Source organism: Tenrec ecaudatus, chromosome 16, assembly GCF_050624435.1.
Source record: "Tenrec ecaudatus isolate mTenEca1 chromosome 16, mTenEca1.hap1, whole genome shotgun sequence".
NCBI classification, from domain to species: domain Eukaryota; kingdom Metazoa; phylum Chordata; class Mammalia; order Afrosoricida; family Tenrecidae; genus Tenrec; species Tenrec ecaudatus.
The window spans coordinates 19265477-19285795 of record NC_134545.1 but is presented as its reverse complement, the minus strand read 5'-3'; the positions used below and the strand labels follow the sequence as shown (position 1 = coordinate 19285795).

The following is a 20319-nucleotide window of genomic DNA, read 5'->3' as shown; positions in this document are numbered from 1 at the left end:
GGAACCGGTAGGTATCCTGTGCCTCCTGAATGCCCATGCTGCTTGGGGACTTGGGGACACAGGGGCCCTGGATCTGGGAGGAGTTCGATGTAGAGGGGGAGAGAGCAGGGCCCCACACTAAGAGTCATTGCCAAGCTCCGTGTCCACACAGGACTCACAGGGACGGTCATGGAGACGAACCTCGGGGGGCAGGGGAAGCCTTCGCGGGAGGCAGCCTCTGAACTGTGAGTCGAGATGGAAGGGAGCATGCAAAGGCTCAGAGGCCAGTCTGATGCATGATGAGAGAGGACAAGTGTCCCCGAGGGACTAGAAGCCAGGTCACTCACTGTAAGGGCCTTGGCTGTTGCTGTGGGAGCCGGTGGAGCAGGCTGAGCAGAGGATGGTCCCCGAAGGCTCCCGCGGGGTCACGCTCACTGCAGAGGCTGAGGGCAAGCCTGCAGCCCGGAGACAAGACCAATGAGAGGCCTTGTACTGGGTCCCCGTGATGGCCATGGGAGTGCCAGGCCACATGCTGTGTGGCCAAGTAGCCAGGAGGACATGCACTGTGTCAATGCTGCTGAGAGGCCCCAGAGGAGAGCCGGGAAGGAGTGGCACGGGGCCAGACTGGAGCAGCCAACCGGCAAAGCTCCCACCTGGCCTCGGGCCCCCATGCAGAGGGCGATGCAGGACACCAAGCGTGGCTCTCTGCCCGGGACTTGAGCCAGGCGGCATGGGACGTGTGTGTTCTCCTTGGAGACTACCTCCCACGGCCACGAGTTCCTCGCTGTCAGGGTGGACCTGAGGGGGCAAGCTGCCCCTGCTCGTGGACGCCCCTGGGGCCAGTCCCTGGCAGGAGGCCTCAGCCCAGCCGGTTGGAGGAAGGGGACTCTCACCGGCCCCCTTTACAGACAGGGCATTTGAGTTGGCCTCCCTGTCCTGCCTGACAAACCACTGCCATCGAACCAGTGCCACCTCATGGAGACCTTCGGGGAGAGCGGAGACCCTCATCTTTACAGGGGCAGGCGGCCTCCTCTGTCTCCGGTGCGGAGGCTGGTGGGCTCGAACTACTGACCCTCGCCGCCACCAGAGCTTCCTTGGGCTCAACTGGTTACCAGGGGCCCAGGTTAGAGACTGCTCGAATAAGCTGTTCACTCGGCAGAGAGAAAACCATCTGCAGTCTCCTTTCCACAAACCCAGACCCTCCGCTGGGCGGGTTGGTTCCGTCCCAGTAGAACTGCTCCCTGTGGTTTCCAGGCCTGTGTGTCTTGACTGCTGCTGCCTCGGCATTCCCCGCCCTCCCCAACGCCCCACCACCACCACACCCTCCACCACCACCACCACCGAGCAGCTGGTGGGTTTGAACTGGCAACTTGGAGGTGCAACCTGATTCCTAACCAGCTGCAAAATCAGACCAAACGCACACACCACCACTGAGTCCATGCCGACTCACCGTGGCCCTATAGGACGGGGCAGCACTGCCCCCGTGAGGTTCCCAGGCTGTAACTGTTTGCAGGAATACAAAGCCCTGGAAGCAGTTGGTGGTTTCGAACAGCTGACTTTGTGGATCGCAGCCCCACTCGTAACCACGGCGCCACCAGGGCTGCTCCTTGGGAATCCTAGGGGACAGTTCTACTCTGTCCAAAAGGGTTGCTGGGCGCCAGAATCCACTGAGTTTCGCAGGGTTTCCAATGGTCATGCTGTGCTCTCCTGCGCAGCCTCGGATACCCACGTGCAGCCACGCCAGCGAGACACAGGCCTCGGCTCGAGGGCAGAGCCGGCTGCAGGGCAGGGGAGGGAGGTGGGCGAGCCAGACCCACAGCCTGGACTGGTCACAACCACCTCCAGCCAGCCATTGTAGCTGCTGACGCCAGGACCGGCAAACATTACCAGGTAATAGGCTCATTAAGGAGCTCAGGCTAAAAGGCTATTACCACATTAACGAGCTGCCCCTGTTGCCCTCCGCAGAGCCACCTGCTCTGGGATAATTCCTAGAGAACACCTGGAACTAGCTCCTGCACCTGATGGTCTCAGTGTTGGGGGAAAGGTGTGCTCCAAACCCCCAGCCTCACCAGATGCTCTTGCGCGCGCTCTCTCTCTCTCATCAGTGAGGACCACCAGCAGCTCAGGGTCCAGAAGGCAGGGTGTCCCAGAGTAGATGGGGTTTCCCTTGCTTTCTGGGTAGCCACACACCCTCAGCACCCACCTAGATGCTTCCCAGCAGGCTCTGGGCCTCTGCTGCTCTTGCCCCTTCCGCATCCTCGGCTGTTGGCTCATCGGGAACTGAGTCTAGGTGGCACGAGCCATGAGGCAAGCTGAAGAAGCCCGACCCAGTGTCCTGAGAAACCCCCAAGCACATTGTCCGGCCAGGGCCTCCTGGTGAAGGTCGGTCCCTGTGTGGAGACAGAGAGGGGCAGCCTGATCCCGGGGACTCCACAGTGTGACCGGTTCTGTGGGGGCCCCCAAGCACCTGACCTTAGCGTTCAGAGCTCCCCGCCTTGTCCTAGTGGTCCATTCGGGCTGGCCGCCAATGGCAGTAGCAGGGTCAGGACAGAGGAGATGATCCAAGGCCAGGGATGGCGAATGGCACCTCTCCCCAAACCAGGGTCACAGCTCACTGGTGGACTGTCCTTTCTAAGAGTCCTATCCCTTCACCACGCTCCGGGGGCCAGGGCACCTGCCGAGCAAATGAGAGACACCCAGTAAGGGGCCCTGGTGGCATAGTGGTTACAAGTCAGGCTACTGACCTTAGGGTCAGCAGTTCAAAACCATCAAGTGCTCCGTGGGAGAAAGACGAAGCTTTCTTTAAGTTTTAATTTATTCATTTTATTTCTTTATTTATTTTTAAGGTGAAGCTTTCTACTCCCGTAAAGAGTCGCCATCTCAGAACCCCACAGGGGCAACTCTACTCTGTCCCGTGTCATCCCTCTCAGTCAGAATCGACACCATGGCAGGGAGTTTGGCTTTGGGGTTTGGTGAGCTGTCCCTAACTTGCCTGCTCTTCCATGGGGGTGGGGCTTAAACTCACCTCTCAGGGCTCCTCCAGGGCCCATACAGGCCTGTACCTGAGGCCACCCTCCCTCCCATACTCAGACTCAGGGCAGACAGCTCCTCAGCGCTTCTGAGGCCCGCAGAAACACAGGACTTCATCTTTCTCCCTCAGAGGGGTGTGAGCCATCCACCCTTCCCTCAGCAGCAGCCCACTGCTAATACCTGGCCTGCGTCGGCCCCTGCCCCACCCCCACGGCTGGGGACCCTCCAAACTTGGTGGTATTTGACTGCCATCCCGAGCAGCTGGCTGGAAGCGAACCTGCTGAGTAGACACCTGGAGAACAAGACAAGACGGGGAGGAGCCTGCCTGCCTAACTAAGCCCACGTTGACCTGCCTCCTTGGGCCCTGAGACGCCTGAGGTACCTGCGACCCCAATCCAAACTCCCGGCCATCGAGGCGATGCCAGCTCCTGGGGGACCCCATAGGACAGAGGAGAACTGCCCTTAGGGGTTGCCAAGGCGATAACTTTATGGGAGTAGAAAGCCTCGTCTTTCTCCCTTGGAGAGGCTGGTGGTCTTGAACTGCTGGCCTTGTGGTTAGCAACCTGGCTTAACCACTACACCATCAGGGCTCCTTAGCTACCTATGAGGGGCTGGGAAATGGCATGGAAAGCTCACAGCATTGTGAACCCCCCTGGACAGACACATTAACCACTTCCCCACCCCGACATGCAAAATCAAGCTGGGCCTGCCTGCTGGACACCCGCCCCCACCCCACCCCCAACTTCTGGCTGCCTCTCCATCTCCTCTCTGCCACCCCAACCCCCAGGGCCTGGGAAACGAAGCACTTGTTGGGTGGCTGCCAGGTTTTAGTGACAAGGTGCCTGCAGTGATGACAGTGGGCCCATTCTGACGGCTGAGGCTGAGCCCTGGAAGTCAGGCACTCAGATGGAGATTCAGGGCCCACCCCCCTGCTTTGGGGCCAGCGCCCAGGTGGGGTGTGGGGAGGAAGAGAGCTGTTCTCCTATCCCCACTGCATTTGCCCTGCCTGCCCTGTGGCCGGGGATGGGGTGAGGTGGGGTGGGGGTGGGGGAGTTCCAGAGAGGGAGTCAGGGGAGCGGGAGCCCGAGCAGAGATTCCAGAAGGAACTAGACAGCACCCAGTCAGTCTTTGCACCCTTTGCCCTGCCCCCACCTACCCCTTGCCCCTTCTCACCTTCAGTCCTCTGCCAGGGTCACCACCATGGCTTCCCAGTGTCCTAGTGTCAACATCTACTGGTACCGATGCCCTCCTCCTTTTCCCTACCCCCCATGGTTCCTGACCAAGACTGTTTCTCCCCAATCATGACTTTGGGCCCCCAAGGCCCACCTGAGAGCCCCTCCTATCTAACCCCCCCCACCCCCTGCCCACAGCCCTCAAGGACACTAGACAACAGAACTGAACTCAGCCTGAGAGGCTCAGGCTTCCCATGGTCCAGGGACAACAGCCGCTGTCTGACCAGCCTGGATCACCCCAGCAAACCTGGGGTCTCCTCTGCCTGCCCACTCCAGCATCCCTGCCGTCCTGCTCCCCATGTCATAGGTGAGACCTCAGAGAGGACAGAGCCCCCTGGGGATGGAACCAGAGGGCTTGCCTGTCAGCAGTATTGTAATTAGTGGGGGATGGGAGAGGACTGTGGCTAATGAGACCCTAGGGGCGGCAGAGGCACACCCAAAGTCCCAGGGGGGGGCAGGTGACTCAGCAGGAGTGAAGGGAGGCTTAGAGGTTGACAGGGAGCAGCAGCTGATCACCCCACATGCGCGCCCTACCCCCACCCGGACACCCACATCTATCCCCCACATACATACATGAACATAGACATCACCAGACAGACACATGCATACACTGACCCACAGAAACAGCGATATCAGGGGACTTCAGAAAGTTTGTGGGGAAATTTCCACCTCCAGGAACTTTTTGAGAGTCTCTCCTCTAGCCCCTCAGAGCCGCCCTCTGGGCCAAGGCAATTACTGAGACGGGCACGCTTTACAGGAGTAGAAAGCTGTGTCTTTCTCCCGCTGACTCCATGGCAGTGAGAGAGAGACGTACATGCCTAGGGAGCCCTGGTCACCTAAGGGGGCATGTGCTGGCCTGCTAACCTCAAGGTCAGCAGTTCAAAGCCACCAGATGAGGTCACTATGAGTGACCCAAAGACAGGGAGTGCCAGACCCATTGATTAGAGGACTGCACCTCGCAGGGAGGCAGGCAACATGAATGAATGAATGAGTGAATGAATGAACTAACAAACAGATAGCCAAAGGAAAGGATATGCCCAAGTGACCTCGCTCAGGCCAAGCCTAAAGCACCCTTGTGTGTACAATCCCCCAACTCGGCTACACTTCCACTTGACACAGAACTGGGCCTGGGAAACTAGGTCCTCCTCCCTGTGTCCCCCCGCCTGCCCCCAGCTTGGATTCAAGCCAGGTCAGCCAGCCACACAGTTGCTGAGAGCATCCCGCCCCCCGCCATGGTCTGGGCCCCTAGTGTCCTCATTAGTCCCTGAGGAACAGGGAAGGCAATCTGTGAGGGGCTGTCCTCCAGAGGCACCCCAGCCTGTGGCCCTGTGATAAGGACGATAGGGGTGCATGAGGAAGATGAGGAAGGGGCTTCCTCACAGGGCAGCTGGGCTCTGGGGGTCCCGAAGGAAGATGGGCCAGGCTCTCATGCTCAGGTTCCCCAGCCTGCCCCACCCAGGACCCTTGACCTCAGGCTCCATCCATGGGGGGACACCAGCTAAGTCCGTGCAGGGCCAGGCCTTGCCGGATCAAGATGCCCCTAGCTGGCCCTAGCTGCCCCAAGATGCCTTAGCCCCAGCCGGGCCCCAGACCCTAGCTGTGGAGGGAAGTGTGCAGAGTAGATGGAGAGACAGCTGTGGGCAGAGTGTACGTGCTGTGGGAGAGCAGCTTCCGGGCAGAGGTATCAAGTGATTTTTGGCTGTAGGGTGGGGAGCAGATTGGGGTGTGGGGCCACACCAGGCAGAAAACAGTCTCTGAAATATCTCCCAATAGATCCCGCCCCCAAGAGCTGGATGGCTGTGGGCTTAAAAACCTCACAGAGCAACCCTGCAAGACAGGGTAGGACTGCCCCTGTGGGTTTGGGAGGCTGGAACCGAGGGGAATTAAAAGCCGCACCTGTCTTCCAAGGAGGGGCTGGTGGTTTCAAAGGGTGGCGGCGACCTTGCAGTTAGCAGTCCAAAATGGTGGTGGGGTTAAAAACTAAAAGCCAAACTTACTGCCATTGAGTGGATGTGACTGAGAGTGCCAACTGCAAGCACTACGCCCCCAGGGTTTCTGCGGTGGTGGGGTTAGAGGGGGGGAAAAGAGGGCCTGGGCGGAGATGGTGGGGGGCAGGCATCAGGCAAGGTGGGGTGGGGGCGAATCCAAGGTATCCATGACCCGCGCTCCTTCCTTCCCACGACTGCGAAGGACGCACACTCGATGTGCGAAATCCCTTGGAACCCGAGTTGCAGGTCCCTCCGGGGCCCACGGCTGCTGCAGCCGAGAAAAGCGGGCCACCGGGGCCTGCCCGCCTCGCCCTCCCGCAGCGGCCCCGGGGCCCACCCTCTACGCCCTGCCCTGCCAGGGGTTCCCCAGGCCCCAGGCTAGATCCCCCGCGAGGCCTGGTGGTTCCCACAGCGGGCCCAGGGGGCCCTCTCCACGGCGCCCGGGCCCCGCGGTCGCTAGGTTGCAGACCGGAGCTCCTGGCCAGGCGGGCGGCGCGCGATGGCGGCGGAGCCGGGGCGGACGTGGGCTCAGGCGCGCAGCGCGTACGGAGCCACGGAGGCGCTGCGGCGGGGCGCGGCCCGTCGGCGGGAGCCGGCCACACAGCCCAACGGGCCGGGCCCGGAGGAGGCTCGCGGCCCCGGCCGGCTGGCGCGCCTGCGGGGCCAGCTGCGGGCCGAGGCGGCGGCGCGGGCCGAGGCGCCGCGGCTCCTGCGGCTGGTGGAGCGCGCGGGCGCCGCGCAGGGGTCGGAGGAGCGGCCGGACGCCCGCAGCCGCGGCTCGGTGTGCTCTGTGTGCGGGGAGCCGCGCGGCGGGGCCACCTACCCGGCGGGCGTCCTGGAGGTGAGCGAGCGGCGGCTGCAGGAAGGCCTGGCGGCGGTGCGCGCCGAGCTGGGCGCCGGGCTGGAGGCGCTGCGCGCGGAGCTGCGGGCCGAGCTGGACGCCCTGCGCGCCCTGCTGCCGCCCGCACCGCCGGCGCCCCCAGCGGCCCGCCGCGATCCCCGGGCCGGACCCCGCGCGCCGCCCCGGGGCCAGGCCCTGCTGCGGGCGCTGGGCACAATCAACGCCCTGGCGGTGCCCGCAGCCTCGCGGCCGGTGGACAACGCCCCCGAGGGCGCCCCCGCGGACAACGGCGTGACCCGGGGCCCCGGCCGGAAACCCCTCAAAAAGACTCCGGTGCCGACTGGGGCCCCTCAGGGTGGCGAGGACTGAGGGCCGCCTGGTGGGGGGCAGGAGGCGAGGACAGGACAAGACACTGAGGGAAGGAGCGCCCCTGGGACAGAGGGAGACGGGGGCTGCTCCTGGGTCGTAGCGTGGAGCGAGTGGTTTCGTGGTGGGATCTGCAGGGAGGGCCAGGTGATGGAGACAGGAATGTCGCTGGGGAACCGCGCCTGGGGGAGCAGGGGGCTTTGCGCAGCCACAGTCCAGGCTGGGGGAGGGGTGGGCCTAGCCTCAGAAGGATCCAGGAGAACCCAGGGGTGTCTAGAAGGGGGCATTCTGGTGCCTCCGTCCCACCCATTGCCATCCAATGAATTCCACTTCATCGTGGCCCAGAACGACGCTATAGGATTTAGGGAAGCACATTGCTGGAGCAGCTAGTGGGTTTGAACCACCAACCTTACAGCGAGTAGCCAGGTGGTGAGCCCACTTCGCCACCAGGACCGGACCCCTCATCTCTCAGGGCAAGGGCTTGCAAATTTCTTTTCCTGAAGCGTTTTGGGAAGGGGACAAGAATAGAGCTTCATCTACACCCCAAGAAGAGACAACAGGGCCATTGTCTCAGAGCAGCGTCACAACCACATCCCACCCAGCCTCGGTGACTCTCCCAACGGAATCTGCACACGCTCACCTCCCGCCAGCTCCATCCCGGCACTGGACAGCTGGTCAGTGGTCTTTATTCTCTCAGCTTCACTTTGGGCGATGACACCAAGCCTTCGACGTGCCCTCACCCCAGGCTGGCCCCCACTCTCTGGCCAGAGTCTTCCTATTGTAAGACTGTACCCACCCAACTTCTGGGACTGGCATCTGGACACAGCTCCACCACGGAGGAGCCTCCATCCCTGGTCACCTAGTGCGGCCTGCGAGCAGAGCCATGCCGCTGCCCACAGCCATTCCACCAGACCTTTTTTTTTTTTGGAAAATGCATAATAGTATACACAAACGCTCGCTGAAAAACAATAAAATATTTTAAAATCTCTTTTTAGAAAGTGTACTCTTAGGTGAAGGGTGGTGTTCAGTTTTTTTCCTCCTAACTGACATGGGATTCAGACTTGATTTGGGGGAGGCTGTGGGGGCGGGGTTGGGAAGGTGAATCGGATCATTGGTAGTTCCAGAGGGGATCTGAGGCTGGCTGTGGTTGGTGGTGCAGAGGGAGGTCACTCCAGGGTCGCCCTGGAGTATGGATGGCACAGGGTGGGAATGGGGGTTCTCTACTTTTGCGGAGGAGGCAGCATGCCCAGGACGCACTTGGCTCTGGGGGGTGAAAGGTGCACAGGAGGGGCGCCTGTGGCTCTAGACCCCCTGTCTGAGTCGCTGGCCAATCCACAGGGTCAGCAGAGCAGCCAGTGTTCCGTCCAGGCCTGGGCACGGGGCTGCTGCACGAACCAGGGCCCCTGGGGAAGCGGTGATCCTCCGGCCGCTAAGCGGCTGCTGTGGGCGGAAGTTGTCAGCTAGCAGCGTGGAGCCAGAGCCCAGGGATCATGCCCCGAGCAGGGTCTGAAACTGAGCTACCTGCCGGAACGGACCAAGGTCAGGTCACGACAACGGATGAAGGCCGCCGGGTGGTAGGTAAGGCGGTGGGGGGGGGGGGGTAGGGATAAGGGCGCCCACCTGCGCGCGTCCGATCGGCACCGTGTCCTGGAAGACGGTCCAGAGCACAGCCGGCTGGCACCCGGGCGTGGTCAGCGAACCCGAGTAGCGGTAGTAGCGCCCCAGGCTGGGGCTGGCTGGTAGCAAGGAGGCCAGAGAGAAGGTGGGTGCCAGCTGTGTGGAGAGCCCTGGGCCAAGCAGCGGCGAGGAGGGGTGTGTGTGTGTTAGAACCAGCCTTCCCAGCCCCCAGTCCCAGGGATGCCCCCCACTGCACCCCACCCTAGCCCATCCCACAGGGAACCGCAGGTCTCACCACGCCCAGACACGTTCTTGAGACCAGACACTAGGACCGAGAAGCTGGGGTTGTCCGCGTCTTGCTCCTGGTGGTGGTGGGGAGGGGGTTCTCGTAAGGGGGAGGGGGCGCCTCCACAGTGAGGGCTCTGGGGGAACTCTGTATGCCAGGAGGTGGGGAGCAGGAACCTGTGCTGACCCTACAGATTCGTGACAGCCCCAGGGCCACTTGCCATCAAAGGTGACTCAGATCCAGATACAGGACAGGGTAGAGTTTTGCCTTAGGACTTCTGAGGCTCTCAATTCTTCTCTGTCAAGCGACTGGTGGGTTTGAACCACTGGCCTTGAGGTTAGCAGCTCAATGCATAACCCAGACTGCCACTAGGGGTCCTCCAGGCTCTGTACTCTTGAAATTCAGCAGCCTTGGCCCCCCCATAACCCCCAACCCCCCCCCTGAGTTTCCCCTGTCGCCCCGCAGGGTGCCTGGGGGTCCCCATCCCCATTGCCAACAGCACGGCCAGCACGGCGAGCCCATCAGGATGACCCAGCGCCTCGTGCATGCTCCGGAACCGCGAGTTCACGTGCACCACATGCATCTGCAGGGGCACAGACGTCAGAAGCACCCCTGCCCCAGTCGCGCCCCCCCCCGTGCACTTCCACAGAGCACCCCCTGCCCCCAATACACAGGATAGGACCCCAGGCCCCACCTCCATGGGGTGGCGCTGCCCGTCCAGGCTGTGCTCTGAACCCGCGTGCGCTGGAGCACCCCAGTGGAAGTGCACTTGCAGGGCGCGGTAGACCGACGGGGGCAGTCCCCCACCGTGGATCTCCAGGCGGTTCCGCTGGCCAGTGTCCATGCGCAAGAGCATTGAGGGGAAGGGGCAGTGACATCCCCTGCACTCGGCCCTCCCACCCCTGCACCAATATGGGGGGCGAGCACAGGTTCCTCTTTCAAACTAATGTACCCTCCACCCCGGGGAGTGGGCAAGCCCCTCTGGTGGTCAGCTCACCGGCAGAAACCCTGACTCATTGCAAGGCCAGAGAGCACACTTAAGTAGTTTGGGGCCCGTCCCTGGGCAGGTGGGGCACTAAGCATGTTTTGACTCCTGCTTCTCATGGAAAGGAAGGGTCCCTATTGATAAGGGTTCCTGATCCCTGAGGGTGCCCTTAATCTCTGTATATGCAAATGGACACGGTCTAGTGGCACAGTAGGTGGTGTTGGGCTGATAACCACATCTTCGGTGGTTCAAGCCCACGGGAGGATGAGGCTCTCCATTCCCATAAATCTGGGATGGTCTGGGAAGCCCTGGGGGGGGGCAGTTCCATTCTGCCCTACAGGGTGGCATAGTTGGAATCTACTGGAAAGCAGTGCCGGGGGTCTTAGGGAGCTTCGGAGGGGGCATGTATGTGGAGATCCTGACTCCGAGTTCTCACTTAAAAACAAAAAACTCACTGCCATCAAGTCAACGCTGGCTCATCCCTACAGGATAGGGCAGAACTGCCCCTGTAGGTTTCTGAGATTGTGACTCACAAGAATAGAAAGCCTGATTTTTCTCCCATGGAGCTGCTAGTGGTTTTGAACTGCTGACCTTGCAGTTAGCAGCACAACTCATAACCACATCACCAGTTCTCACACTTGTGTATTTCTGAACCCGTTTTTTTGAGTGCTGGTGGTTGAAGATCCCCAACCTGCACAGTGGCTCTGCCCCAATGTGTGTGCAGGTGTAGTTCCCAGCATCTGTGTGGGTCCCCACCCATCTCTGTGGAGGGTCCTAGCCCCAGGGTGCTAACCTGTATGGCCATAATTCTCCAGGGTCCATGGGCCCGGGGATGCAGCATTGTAGCCTTTGAAGATGAAAGGCCCGAGGGTAGGGTCCCTCCAGACCAGGTGAAGGTCAATGTTGATAGGGGACTGGGCTGGGCCCCCACAGGCAGGGGCTATCTCCTTCCAGTGGGTGGGGCCTGTGGGGACAAGGTCTGTGCATGCAATACTGGAACGGGACAGATGGCCTCATGGACCCAGTCACCCTTGAGATGACGAGTCATCATATGCCCACCCAAAACAGCCCCTACCATATGCACACAGGGACCCTACAGGATGCCTACATCCACCGACACCAACAGCAGACACCCATTCCAGATTGCGTATAGAGGGGACCCCAGCCAGAAACCTGTTCAGTCCACGGGAAACCCGCCTACAAAGCTGTCCTCACCACACGTGGGGTCCTGGGAGTCGTAGCACCATGCGCCTGTGAGCAGCCGGGATAACTGGTTTGAGAAAACAACCATCCTCCCACCCTAGACCTCGGGATGGGGTACAAGGAGGGCAAGGACGGGTAAACACCCTGGGCTGCCGCGTCAACTGCCTCCCAAGGAAGCACCCCGTCGCAGGATCCTGAGCAGGAGGCGGGACGACCCGCACTCACCCTCCGGGTCTGTGAGTGTCCCCGCCAGCACCGTCAGGAGAACCAGCGCCAAGCCGGCGGCCAGCATGATGGTGACGCCCAGGTTGGCTTGTGGGATTGGGCAGTGGCGGGGCCAGGCGGCTCCAGTGAAGAAGGGCAGTGCAGCGGGTGAGGGGAGCAGTGAGTCCCAGAGCGTGAGTTCAGAGGGGTGGCGCTGGCAGGACTCTGAGCCAGACAGCAGCAGGGCTGTAGCGCTGGCAGAAATCCCTCTGAACGATGCCATTGACTTTCTTTGCAGATGGAGACCAACTGGAGACCAGGAGTGTGACATGCCGATGGAGTGGGCGGTGGCCTAGAGACACCTCGGACCTTCCCCACAGGCCCGCCCCCTGGGGCAGTCTCTCTGTGGCTGAAGCCCCAGGGTTCTCTGGCAGGGCGCTTGCTCCTTACAAAGACTGGGATTGAGCTTGAGGTGTCTGACGTGTGGGGAACCCAGGTCTAACTGGGTGCTTTCCCCAACCTCACTTTGAAAGCTGCCTCTCATCATTTGAGCCAGAGATGTGCCACTGTGGTAGGATGGGTTCACAAGCCCCCACCCCAACCCCCCACAAATCCCTGGCCTGGGGTGCTGGTTCAGACTGCTTCTGAGAATTAAGAACAGGTCTGCAGGGAGGGGATGGAGACTCAGGTGACAAGGGGCTGCCAGGGCCTTTGCACACTCCAGGACCCTTTCTCATCCATCACCCCAGTTCACCAGCGGTTTAACATGGAGGTGTTTGGGGGCTCGGAGGGGCATGGATGAGGCCATACTCAGACATCAGCCTGGTTGGGCCTTAGACCACTGGCCTTGAAGTGGGCCCCACTCACACGGTGAATGTTGGACAACGTACACACGCTCTATAGGGTTTCTGAGGCTGTTCACTTTTTGACCGCAGAGAAGCTGGTGGATTTGAACTACTGACCTTGCAGTTAACAGCCTAATGCTGATCTACCACACCAAGGATCCTCCTATAAAGTCGAGAATTCCCCAAACCCAGTGACATCATGGAGGAGCTCCGATTCCCAGGGACCCAATGGGGCAAACTGCTCCCTAGCATTTCTGAGCCTGTCGGTCTTGACCGGAGCAGGCTGACAGCCTCATCATTTCCCCCGGAACATCTGGTGGGTCCAAATGGCAGCCATGCTCTTCAGGAGGCAGTGGACGGCACCAAACCTCTCAGAACACGTTTATTTGGCATTTGGATGAAATGGTTCTCATAAGAAAAGGATTAGTGTCAAACCAGCCCCAAATAACCAACCAAGAACCCTTAGTGAAAGAACACAAAACAGCAATGGGGACCATGTACAGTATCAAATTCCAGCTCTGGGGGTGACTGGCTGGCCAAGGAGCAAATCTGACCTTGCAGCAGTTGGCCCACAGGAAGGGGAGGGGGGAGCTGGATGGACACTAGCTCTCCTTGCCCACCTCGCCTAGAGTCACCATTACCCAGACCAACGGGTCAGAAGGCAGGGCTCTGGACTCCCAGTGGTTGGTTGAAGGGAGCCACTGGGAACTCTGGGAGGGGCCCAGCAGAGGCAGATCCACCCCTGTACCTCCCTACAGGGGCCCACCCAGACTTGTGTCTGGGCTCCTGGGAGGGGCCCCTCGGCACTGTTCAAGACAGGCCCAGGGTGGTCCTCAGACACTTGGCAGCACCAACTGGACTGTCACGACTGCTCTTGGGTGTGCCTCAGAGCTGTGCCAGTTGGAGCATGCAGCATGCGCACAGGGTACACTTCCCAGTGGTAGGTCGTCCCAAGGCAAACAGGGCCCCTCAGCAGTGCAGGCCAGCACCTTGATGGGCCTTGCTGGGACAGGCCAGCTCAATAGCCAGGTCACTCTAGGGATCTTCCTCTTGTAGGATATGCTCGTGGCTTGTCACTAGACTAGCAGCCTGTTGCTGCTCGTGATCCTGGTCTGGAAGGTGAAAGGACAAGGGACACATCCTGGGGATCTGCTGCCTCACCCGAGTTCCTGTTTACTGCCACCACCTGTCAGCACACACACGTACAAACATACACATGTGCGTATACACTCACTCACTCACTCACTCACACACTCCAGACATTCCATGTAGAAAATGTAGGTTTGTGCTGAAAATTGCACAGAACGGAGTTGTCTGCAACCTCAGAAATGCCCGCGTCTGTCTGGGCCGCGCTGTCAGGTGAGCAAACGGCCCAGGCCTTTATCCCCAGCGGCCGTTTAGTGGGCAGGATGGGGGCTTTCAGGAGGCGGGAATGGCCCAGGATGGTCACTGAAGCTACTGTCCAGCCAAGGTACATCGTTTATGGCACAAACGAGGTGACTGAGGATGAGGGGCGGTTAGGTCAGAAGCCAAGCCAGCAGCTGGAGGGCTCAAGATGGGATAAGAGCTGGCTTCTGGGGCCCAGGTTGAAGACCTCCCACCCCATGCTGTAAAGGCTCCTGGGAGCATAGGAGGCAGTCCTACTAGGAGTGAGCATGTGGGTGGGTGGGTGGGTGGCAGGCAGGAAGCTGGCCAGCCTTCTGTATTCTTCTCTCAAGGCCAGAGCAGCCTCCAGGTCAGGGCAAGGTCCTGGGCTGGAACCCCCAGGGAACACTGAGCGCAGGTAGCCCCCGGAGTGCCTGTCCTGACGCAGAACCTGTGAAGCTGCAGCCTTTTGGGTCCAGCCGAGTTTTGCGAGGCCCCTACGGCCCACCCGCCTCTGCCTGGGTTGCCGATGTCATCGGAGGCCATCCGTCTGCAGAGGGCAGACTGGAGTGGCAGTCACAGCACATGTTTGGTTTGGCTGTGGCGCCCCGGCCCCCGGCAGAGTCTGAGCAACTGTGGCGTTTCTTCTGCCATTTACCAAGAAAAAGACCCAAAGCTATGCATGTGTGTGAGGCTCTTGGGATCTCCTGATGACCGGGCCTCATGTCCCGGCATGTCTCTGGATGCGCGCACACTTGGGGTGGTGGGGTTAGCGGCAGTGGAGCTGGGTCCAGGCGAGGTCCAGGGCTGGCAGGTGTTCCCTGGACAGCACACAGTACTCAAGAGCCACTTAGGTGGCTGGGCTGCCCTCTAGACCACCGTGTTGAAGGAGCCCCGGCCATGCAGGCCGCCCCCCAGCAGGGCTTCTGCAGCTGGTGCGCTCTCGCTTGAGGTGGGGGCCGGGGGCACCAGCAGAGCGCTGCTGCTGTCGGCCGGATCTTCTAGGTCTGCCAGTGAGGCCCCCGCGGGGGGCAGAGGCTGCTCCAGGTGCCTAGGGGAAGCCCCATCACCATCACTGTCCCCTTGGGCTGGCGGGCTGGCCTCCGGGGGCTCAAAGGCATCGTCGTCTGCAGGGAACACAAGAGGGCATCAGGGACAAGGCTTGGGATCTGGGACAGGAGGCAGGGTGGAACTGGGAGACGGGGGAGGGAGACTGAGAAAGGGGTAACACTCCTGTCTGGGGTGCCCAGCCTGTGCCAGGGGAAGGACTAGCATGAGCAGGCAGACAGGTTCCTGGCGTCCTGTGCAAGGCATGCGTGTGTGCGTGTTCTGTGTGCATGTGCGAGTGCTAAGCTACACTGATGGGGTCATTCAGAAGAGGGCACTCAAAGGCACACTCCTGGACCACAGCCAGTCCGAGGTGTGTGGTGGATGTGGGCTCTGAGCTGGGTGACAGAGAATAGGGAGGGTCTAGGACAGGAATGTGTGGCCATGTGGGAGTCCAGCTGGAGCAGGCAGGGCCTTGCAGGCCCAGGAGTGACTGGACAAAGTACTGGCAGGCCACTCACTTCATTGGGGCCGACTCTGTGTTGCTAGGTGGTCTAAGGGTCACACACAAGACTCCCCAAATCACAGATGATCTCTACTGGCCCTTCAGACACACTCCACTCAGCCTGTCTCTGGGGGCGGGGCAGCGTGTGCCACACAGACAGCCACCGGCGCTGGGCTACAGGGCCCCTGCCAGGTCGTCTCTACACACCAGTCCTGGGAAGACGTGTTCCCCTGGACTGCTGGGGAGCGGTTGTCCGTGGTGGGGAGGAAGAGGTCGTCCCGGTCGAAATGGTGCTCTCCCAACCGAAAGGCCCAGGTGGTCAAGCCTTGGGCGCGACCTGCAGTCACTCATCCACCTGTGGGCATCCGCAGTCTGGAAAGAGCCCGCCCAGGACAGGTTGAGGTGTGGATTCATTGCTGGGTGGTTGTTTTGGTTCTTTCAAGCTTCTGCCAACAAGTGTCGAAGTGGGCAAGAGACCCAATGCCTTCTCCCCTGGCTAGCTGTGAGCCTCTTGGAGAGTCCCTCTGAGATACTGAGTCATAGCTGACCCCCAGCCCTCCCTGTGTGCTCCTCCTGTGCCTCGTTCCTGGATGTGAGAAGTCCTAGGGGGTATAGCAGGTGCCAGGGAGTCCTGAGGGTTCCTCACCCAATTACCAAACCCACCGAGGCAGCAAGAATGTGCAGGACCTGGCGTCTGCCTCCTCGGAGTCTGTGCTCCAGTGTGAGTCCTGACCCAGCTCTGTGGACAAGCGGGAAGGCGAGTCTGGGACCCAGGCCCACACTCAGGACCCTGATTCATGTTGATCCTGACCACACAGGGGGCCAGGCAGGTGGGCTATGTCCGAGAGGCCCTGGGAAGGGTCTGACCACTGCTCAAAGGACAGTGCCTCCTCACGGGAAACAGATAGCAAAGCCAGCCAGGCAGACAGGGGCGGAGGGGACTGCAGCCCCCGGAGCTGTAGGACCCCTGGGTTTGGGCAGGTACCTGCAGGGTCGAAGAACACGCTGTCTGGGTTGATGGAGGCCTCATAGGGCGGTGGCGGGTCATCGGGCTGGTCGAAATCAGGGTACTTGTACGCTGTGTAGGGTGGGGGAGGGTCGTGGAAGTGGAAAGTCCCACCTTCCCCATCGTCGGAGAGGTGCAGCGGAGTCAGCCCGGTACCAAAGCCGTCTGGACCATAGTCAAAGCCAGGGACCCTCCGGCCAAGGTTGAAGTGGTGCACTGTCCGTCACAGTGGGAGATGGGGGCAGTTCAGGTCTCGCACACCTCTTCAGCAAGGGTGCTACCACTCCCCCACACACCCCCTTCCAGGCTGGCACTGGAGCCCCTGCCTAGTGCTCCCCTGTGAAGGTGCTCTGGGGGTCTGACTACTCCCTGGCCCTGTGAACGTTAGGCTGGGCCCAGACACTTGGAAAGCTGCCCCAGAGGCATCTCCTGGCTTACCTGTCCCACCCCCGCCGCTGACCCCCACCCCCTGCACTGGCTGGGACCCAGTGACAAGTGGAACTCCTATATCAACTACAGCATGGTCCCATCATGGGCTCCCACCCCAAGGCTGAGGAGGGCACCCATACTTCTCAGCAGCTCCTTCCTACTGCCGCTCCTCGCTGTGTGGGCTCTGCCTGGCCACCACAGGGAACCACCAGTGGGAGCACGGCCACTGTCCTGGCCTATAAAGTGGGAAGGCAGGTTGGGGGCACTGCCCCGTGAACCCCCCATGGCTTTGGCTGGGCTCTGATGGCATTGGGCTGCAACCCACAAGGCCAGCAGTTCTACCCCAGCTGCTCTGTGGGAGAAAGATGCAGCTTTCTGCTACCTTCAGAGTTCGTCTTGGACCTGTGGGGGCAGTTCTAGCCTGTCCTATAGGGTCTCTTTGAGTTGGCATTGACTGAAATGCCATGCATTTTTTGGGGGGTTGGGCTGTCCCTCTAGGGTGCCTGCCCCCACAGGAATGGAGCCCCACCTTCCAAGGCCGCACCCCCGGGGCCCAGCGGCATGCCCTCACAGTTTGCTCCAATCAGGGATTCGATGCGCTCCCGGCGCCGCTGGCGGAGCCTGTGGACCATGAAGAGCAGCAGCGACAGGATCAGGAAGGAGGAGATGCAGCTGACGATCAGGCGCATCCCGCTGGCCATGGAGTCGAACAAGCTGTTGCCATCTGTCAGGCACAAGCACCCAGGAGTCAGGTCGGCCACCACTCCACATCACCCCCATGCTCAGCAACTGGCGAGACCCTGGAAAAGGCACATTGGCTCCGGGCCCCTGGCATCAGCATCTCACAGGATACTTGAGGGGGAAATCCCATTTGCCTTCCACTCCATTCTCCACCAGCATTTTTTGCTCTGTACTCGAGCAATAAGACCGTGCAGAGTACACTGGGCAGACACCCAAGGGGGAAAAGGGCACTGAGGCTCAGGACACCCAGCCACGCCCAGTGCGGAGAACCCAGTGCCAGTCACGCGATCCTGAGTCACATCCCAGCACACCTATGAACCGAGCGGAACTGCTCCACGGGTTTTCTGAGGCTGGCTGTCTTCAGAGAAGCAGCAGCCTCATCTTCCTCCTGCAGAGCAGCTGGTGGCTTCAAACTGCTGACCTTGCAGTCACAGCCCAGTCCTCAATGACTAGGCAACCAAAACTCGACAGCTGCTCCTGCCCCACAGCAACCCTACAGGCGAGCACACCGCCCCGGTAGCATTTCTGAGGCTATCAAGCTGTGTCTTGCTTGGATCCACGATAAGCGCGCACAGAAGCAGCATCAAGAGATCAAAAGATGCTTTGCACGGGGTAAATCTGCTGCATGAGACCTCATTAAGAGTACAGAAAAGAAAGGATGTCACTTTGAACACTAAGGTGCGCCTGTTCCAAACCATAGTGTTTTCAAGGAAGACTGGAGAAGATTCCTGGGTTTGAATTACGGTTCTGGTGAAGACTATTGAGAGTACTATGGACTGCTGCAAGGACAAACACGTGTGTCTTCCAAGAAGTACGGCCAGCGTGTTCCTTAGAGGCAAGCAGGGTGAGATTTTGTCTCACACATTTTGCACATGTCAGGAGAGACCAGTGCCTGGAGCGGGACATCGTGCTTGGTAGAGGAGAGGGAGGGGCAAGAAAAACAGACGCAGGCCCTCCACCAGATGGACTGACAAATAGGCTCAAGCACAGGAACAGGCTGGCGCAGACCGGGCGGGGTCTCGTTCTGTTGTGCACAGGGTCGAACCAAGCTGATGGGACCTAACAGGCAACAACAAAGCCAGCCAGGAGCAGACTGCCTCTCTCTGTCCAGGCAGCTGTGGGTTTCAAGTGTCAACCTGTGGTTAGCAGCTCGCTGCCCGACGCATGGCTGCTTCAGACATCACAGGAGTGGTCAGGAATTCCATTCTCCAAAGGCTGCCTGCCACACCCTGGGGAACTGAGCACTGTTTTCCAGCACCAGCACTGCACGGCCACATGTGGCCTGCACGTGGAGGGCCTTCCCCTGTGCTCTCAACCCTCCCTTTTCAGGGAGGAGCACTTTGCATGACCAACACACGATGGGACCAGAGAGGGGTTCCCCAGCCTGTAGCTGGCGACCAGGAGAGCCCGAAGCGGGAAGGAGACCTGGTCAGCCCCGGAGCGCAGGGCTTTGCACCAACAGCGGAGCTGGACTGTCCACTTCAATTTCTGCTCAGTGCCTACTGCTTAGCTCGTGGACTCCGGATGAGCGACCAGGTCCCCATTGTCCTTACATCTCCTGCGGCCCTGGCCTGAACCACATGGCCAGAGAAGTGAGGTTGGGAGGACATGTACTCTGCTCTCTTGCCAATCAGGTACTTTACTGATGCCTCTGCCCAGCCTCTCGTCTCACAGGCACATTTCATTGCTGTGCCTGGGCAGCAGCACGGAGGCTAGTGACACATCTCGGAATTGGCAGCAGCTCAGAGATCCCAGGGAGCAATGGCTGATTCTCAAGCCATTTTAAAACACACCCAGTGACACAGTTAAGGTCCCAGACCATCCCTCCACGTCCTGGGACTTCTACTGAGACACAAAGGAGAGCTGTCCTAGGAGCCAGAAGCCCCATAGTAAGGACCCACAGTAAGGCTGGCTCTTGCAGGGTGCTTTGGGCAGTGCCAAATAGCCTGTCTTCTGCCTTGCAGGCCCTGATGGTGCCCAGCTATGCCTACTGGGACCTTTACACAGGACATTCTTGAGGAGTACCCCCCCACCACACACACACACACACACTCACGCAAGGGCGCAACACATCCTGCTTGGGGTGAGGTGGGGTGCTTCTGTGGTCCTGAGCAGACGTTCCGTGTAGCGGCCCGGAACTCTCTAGTTCTGCTCTCAGGAAGGAGACAGCCGGGGTTAGTCCTAGAGTCCAGCTCCTTCTGATTCTGGCTTTCCTTCTTCCTTGGTTGTTCCACGTTAATACAGACCAATTGCTGTATCTTTAGACAGCTGCTGGTCAGCTTTTAGGATTGCAGGCACCACTCACCACATTGGGAGGCAGAGCAGAAACTCTACAGGCTATGGAATGCCGGTGCCTGGGGTGCGGACAAGAAGGCGGCCCTACGGTGAGAACATGAGTGACTGGTTGTGCCTAAGTAGTGTGGGCATCTGTAGACACTGCCCCCTTCCTGGGCTGCACAACCACGCATACCAAGCCTTTGCTTACTTGCCCCTGTTCCCACGGGACAGCTGACTGACGTCAGTTCCACCAGTCATTCAGCGTGTGGTCACCCATTACCATCAACAAAAGCGACTTCAGGCTAGGGCTAGCCCTGCTTCCTTCCTCACAAGCCTGCTATCTACTCACGGACGTGTGTCTCAGTATTACCTG

The 20319-nt window shown here is 60.1% G+C and overlaps 3 protein-coding genes across 9 annotated transcripts in view; 1 reads left to right on the top strand and 2 right to left on the bottom strand.

Moving 5' to 3' along the window:
- The first annotated feature begins 6728 nt into the window (after window positions 1-6728).
- Window positions 6729-7564, top strand: FAM246C (family with sequence similarity 246 member C). Its single transcript, XM_075534664.1, has one exon. The coding sequence runs from the start codon at window positions 6729-6731 to the stop codon at window positions 7437-7439; it is 711 nt and encodes a 236-aa protein (XP_075390779.1). The 3' UTR covers window positions 7440-7564.
- A 1092-nt stretch (window positions 7565-8656) lies between these two features.
- Window positions 8657-11819, bottom strand: LOC142429632 (carbonic anhydrase 15-like). Its single transcript, XM_075534663.1, is given in 9 exon segments — window positions 8657-8699; window positions 8815-8957; window positions 9057-9223; window positions 9349-9415; window positions 9833-9922; window positions 10034-10194; window positions 11118-11288; window positions 11540-11575; window positions 11753-11819. Coding segments are annotated over 9 exon segments (945 nt in total).
- Window positions 11820-12941: 1122 nt separating this feature from the next.
- DGCR2 (DiGeorge syndrome critical region gene 2) overlaps window positions 12942-20319 on the bottom strand; it is a 51975-nt gene continuing 44597 nt past the window's right edge. For 4 of the 7 annotated variants that reach the window (XM_075533341.1, XM_075533342.1, XM_075533344.1 and 1 more), the window contains 3 exons: window positions 17500-17652; window positions 16479-16715; window positions 12942-15068 (listed from right to left, as the gene is read on the bottom strand). In XM_075533341.1, the coding sequence (XP_075389456.1) occupies window positions 14812-15068; window positions 16479-16715; window positions 17500-17652 (647 nt within the window). In that variant the 3' untranslated portion in view covers window positions 12942-14811. Of the gene's footprint in view, window positions 15069-16478; window positions 16716-17457; window positions 17653-20319 lie in introns of all 7 variants that reach the window. The other 3 variants (XM_075533339.1, XM_075533340.1, XM_075533343.1) reach the window with 1 other exon arrangement.

Excerpts from the sequence above, each read along its gene's own strand:
- FAM246C (XM_075534664.1), top strand. The coding sequence starts at position 6,729 with ATGGCGGCGGAGCCGGGGCGGACGTGGGCTCAGGCGCGCAGCGCGTAC.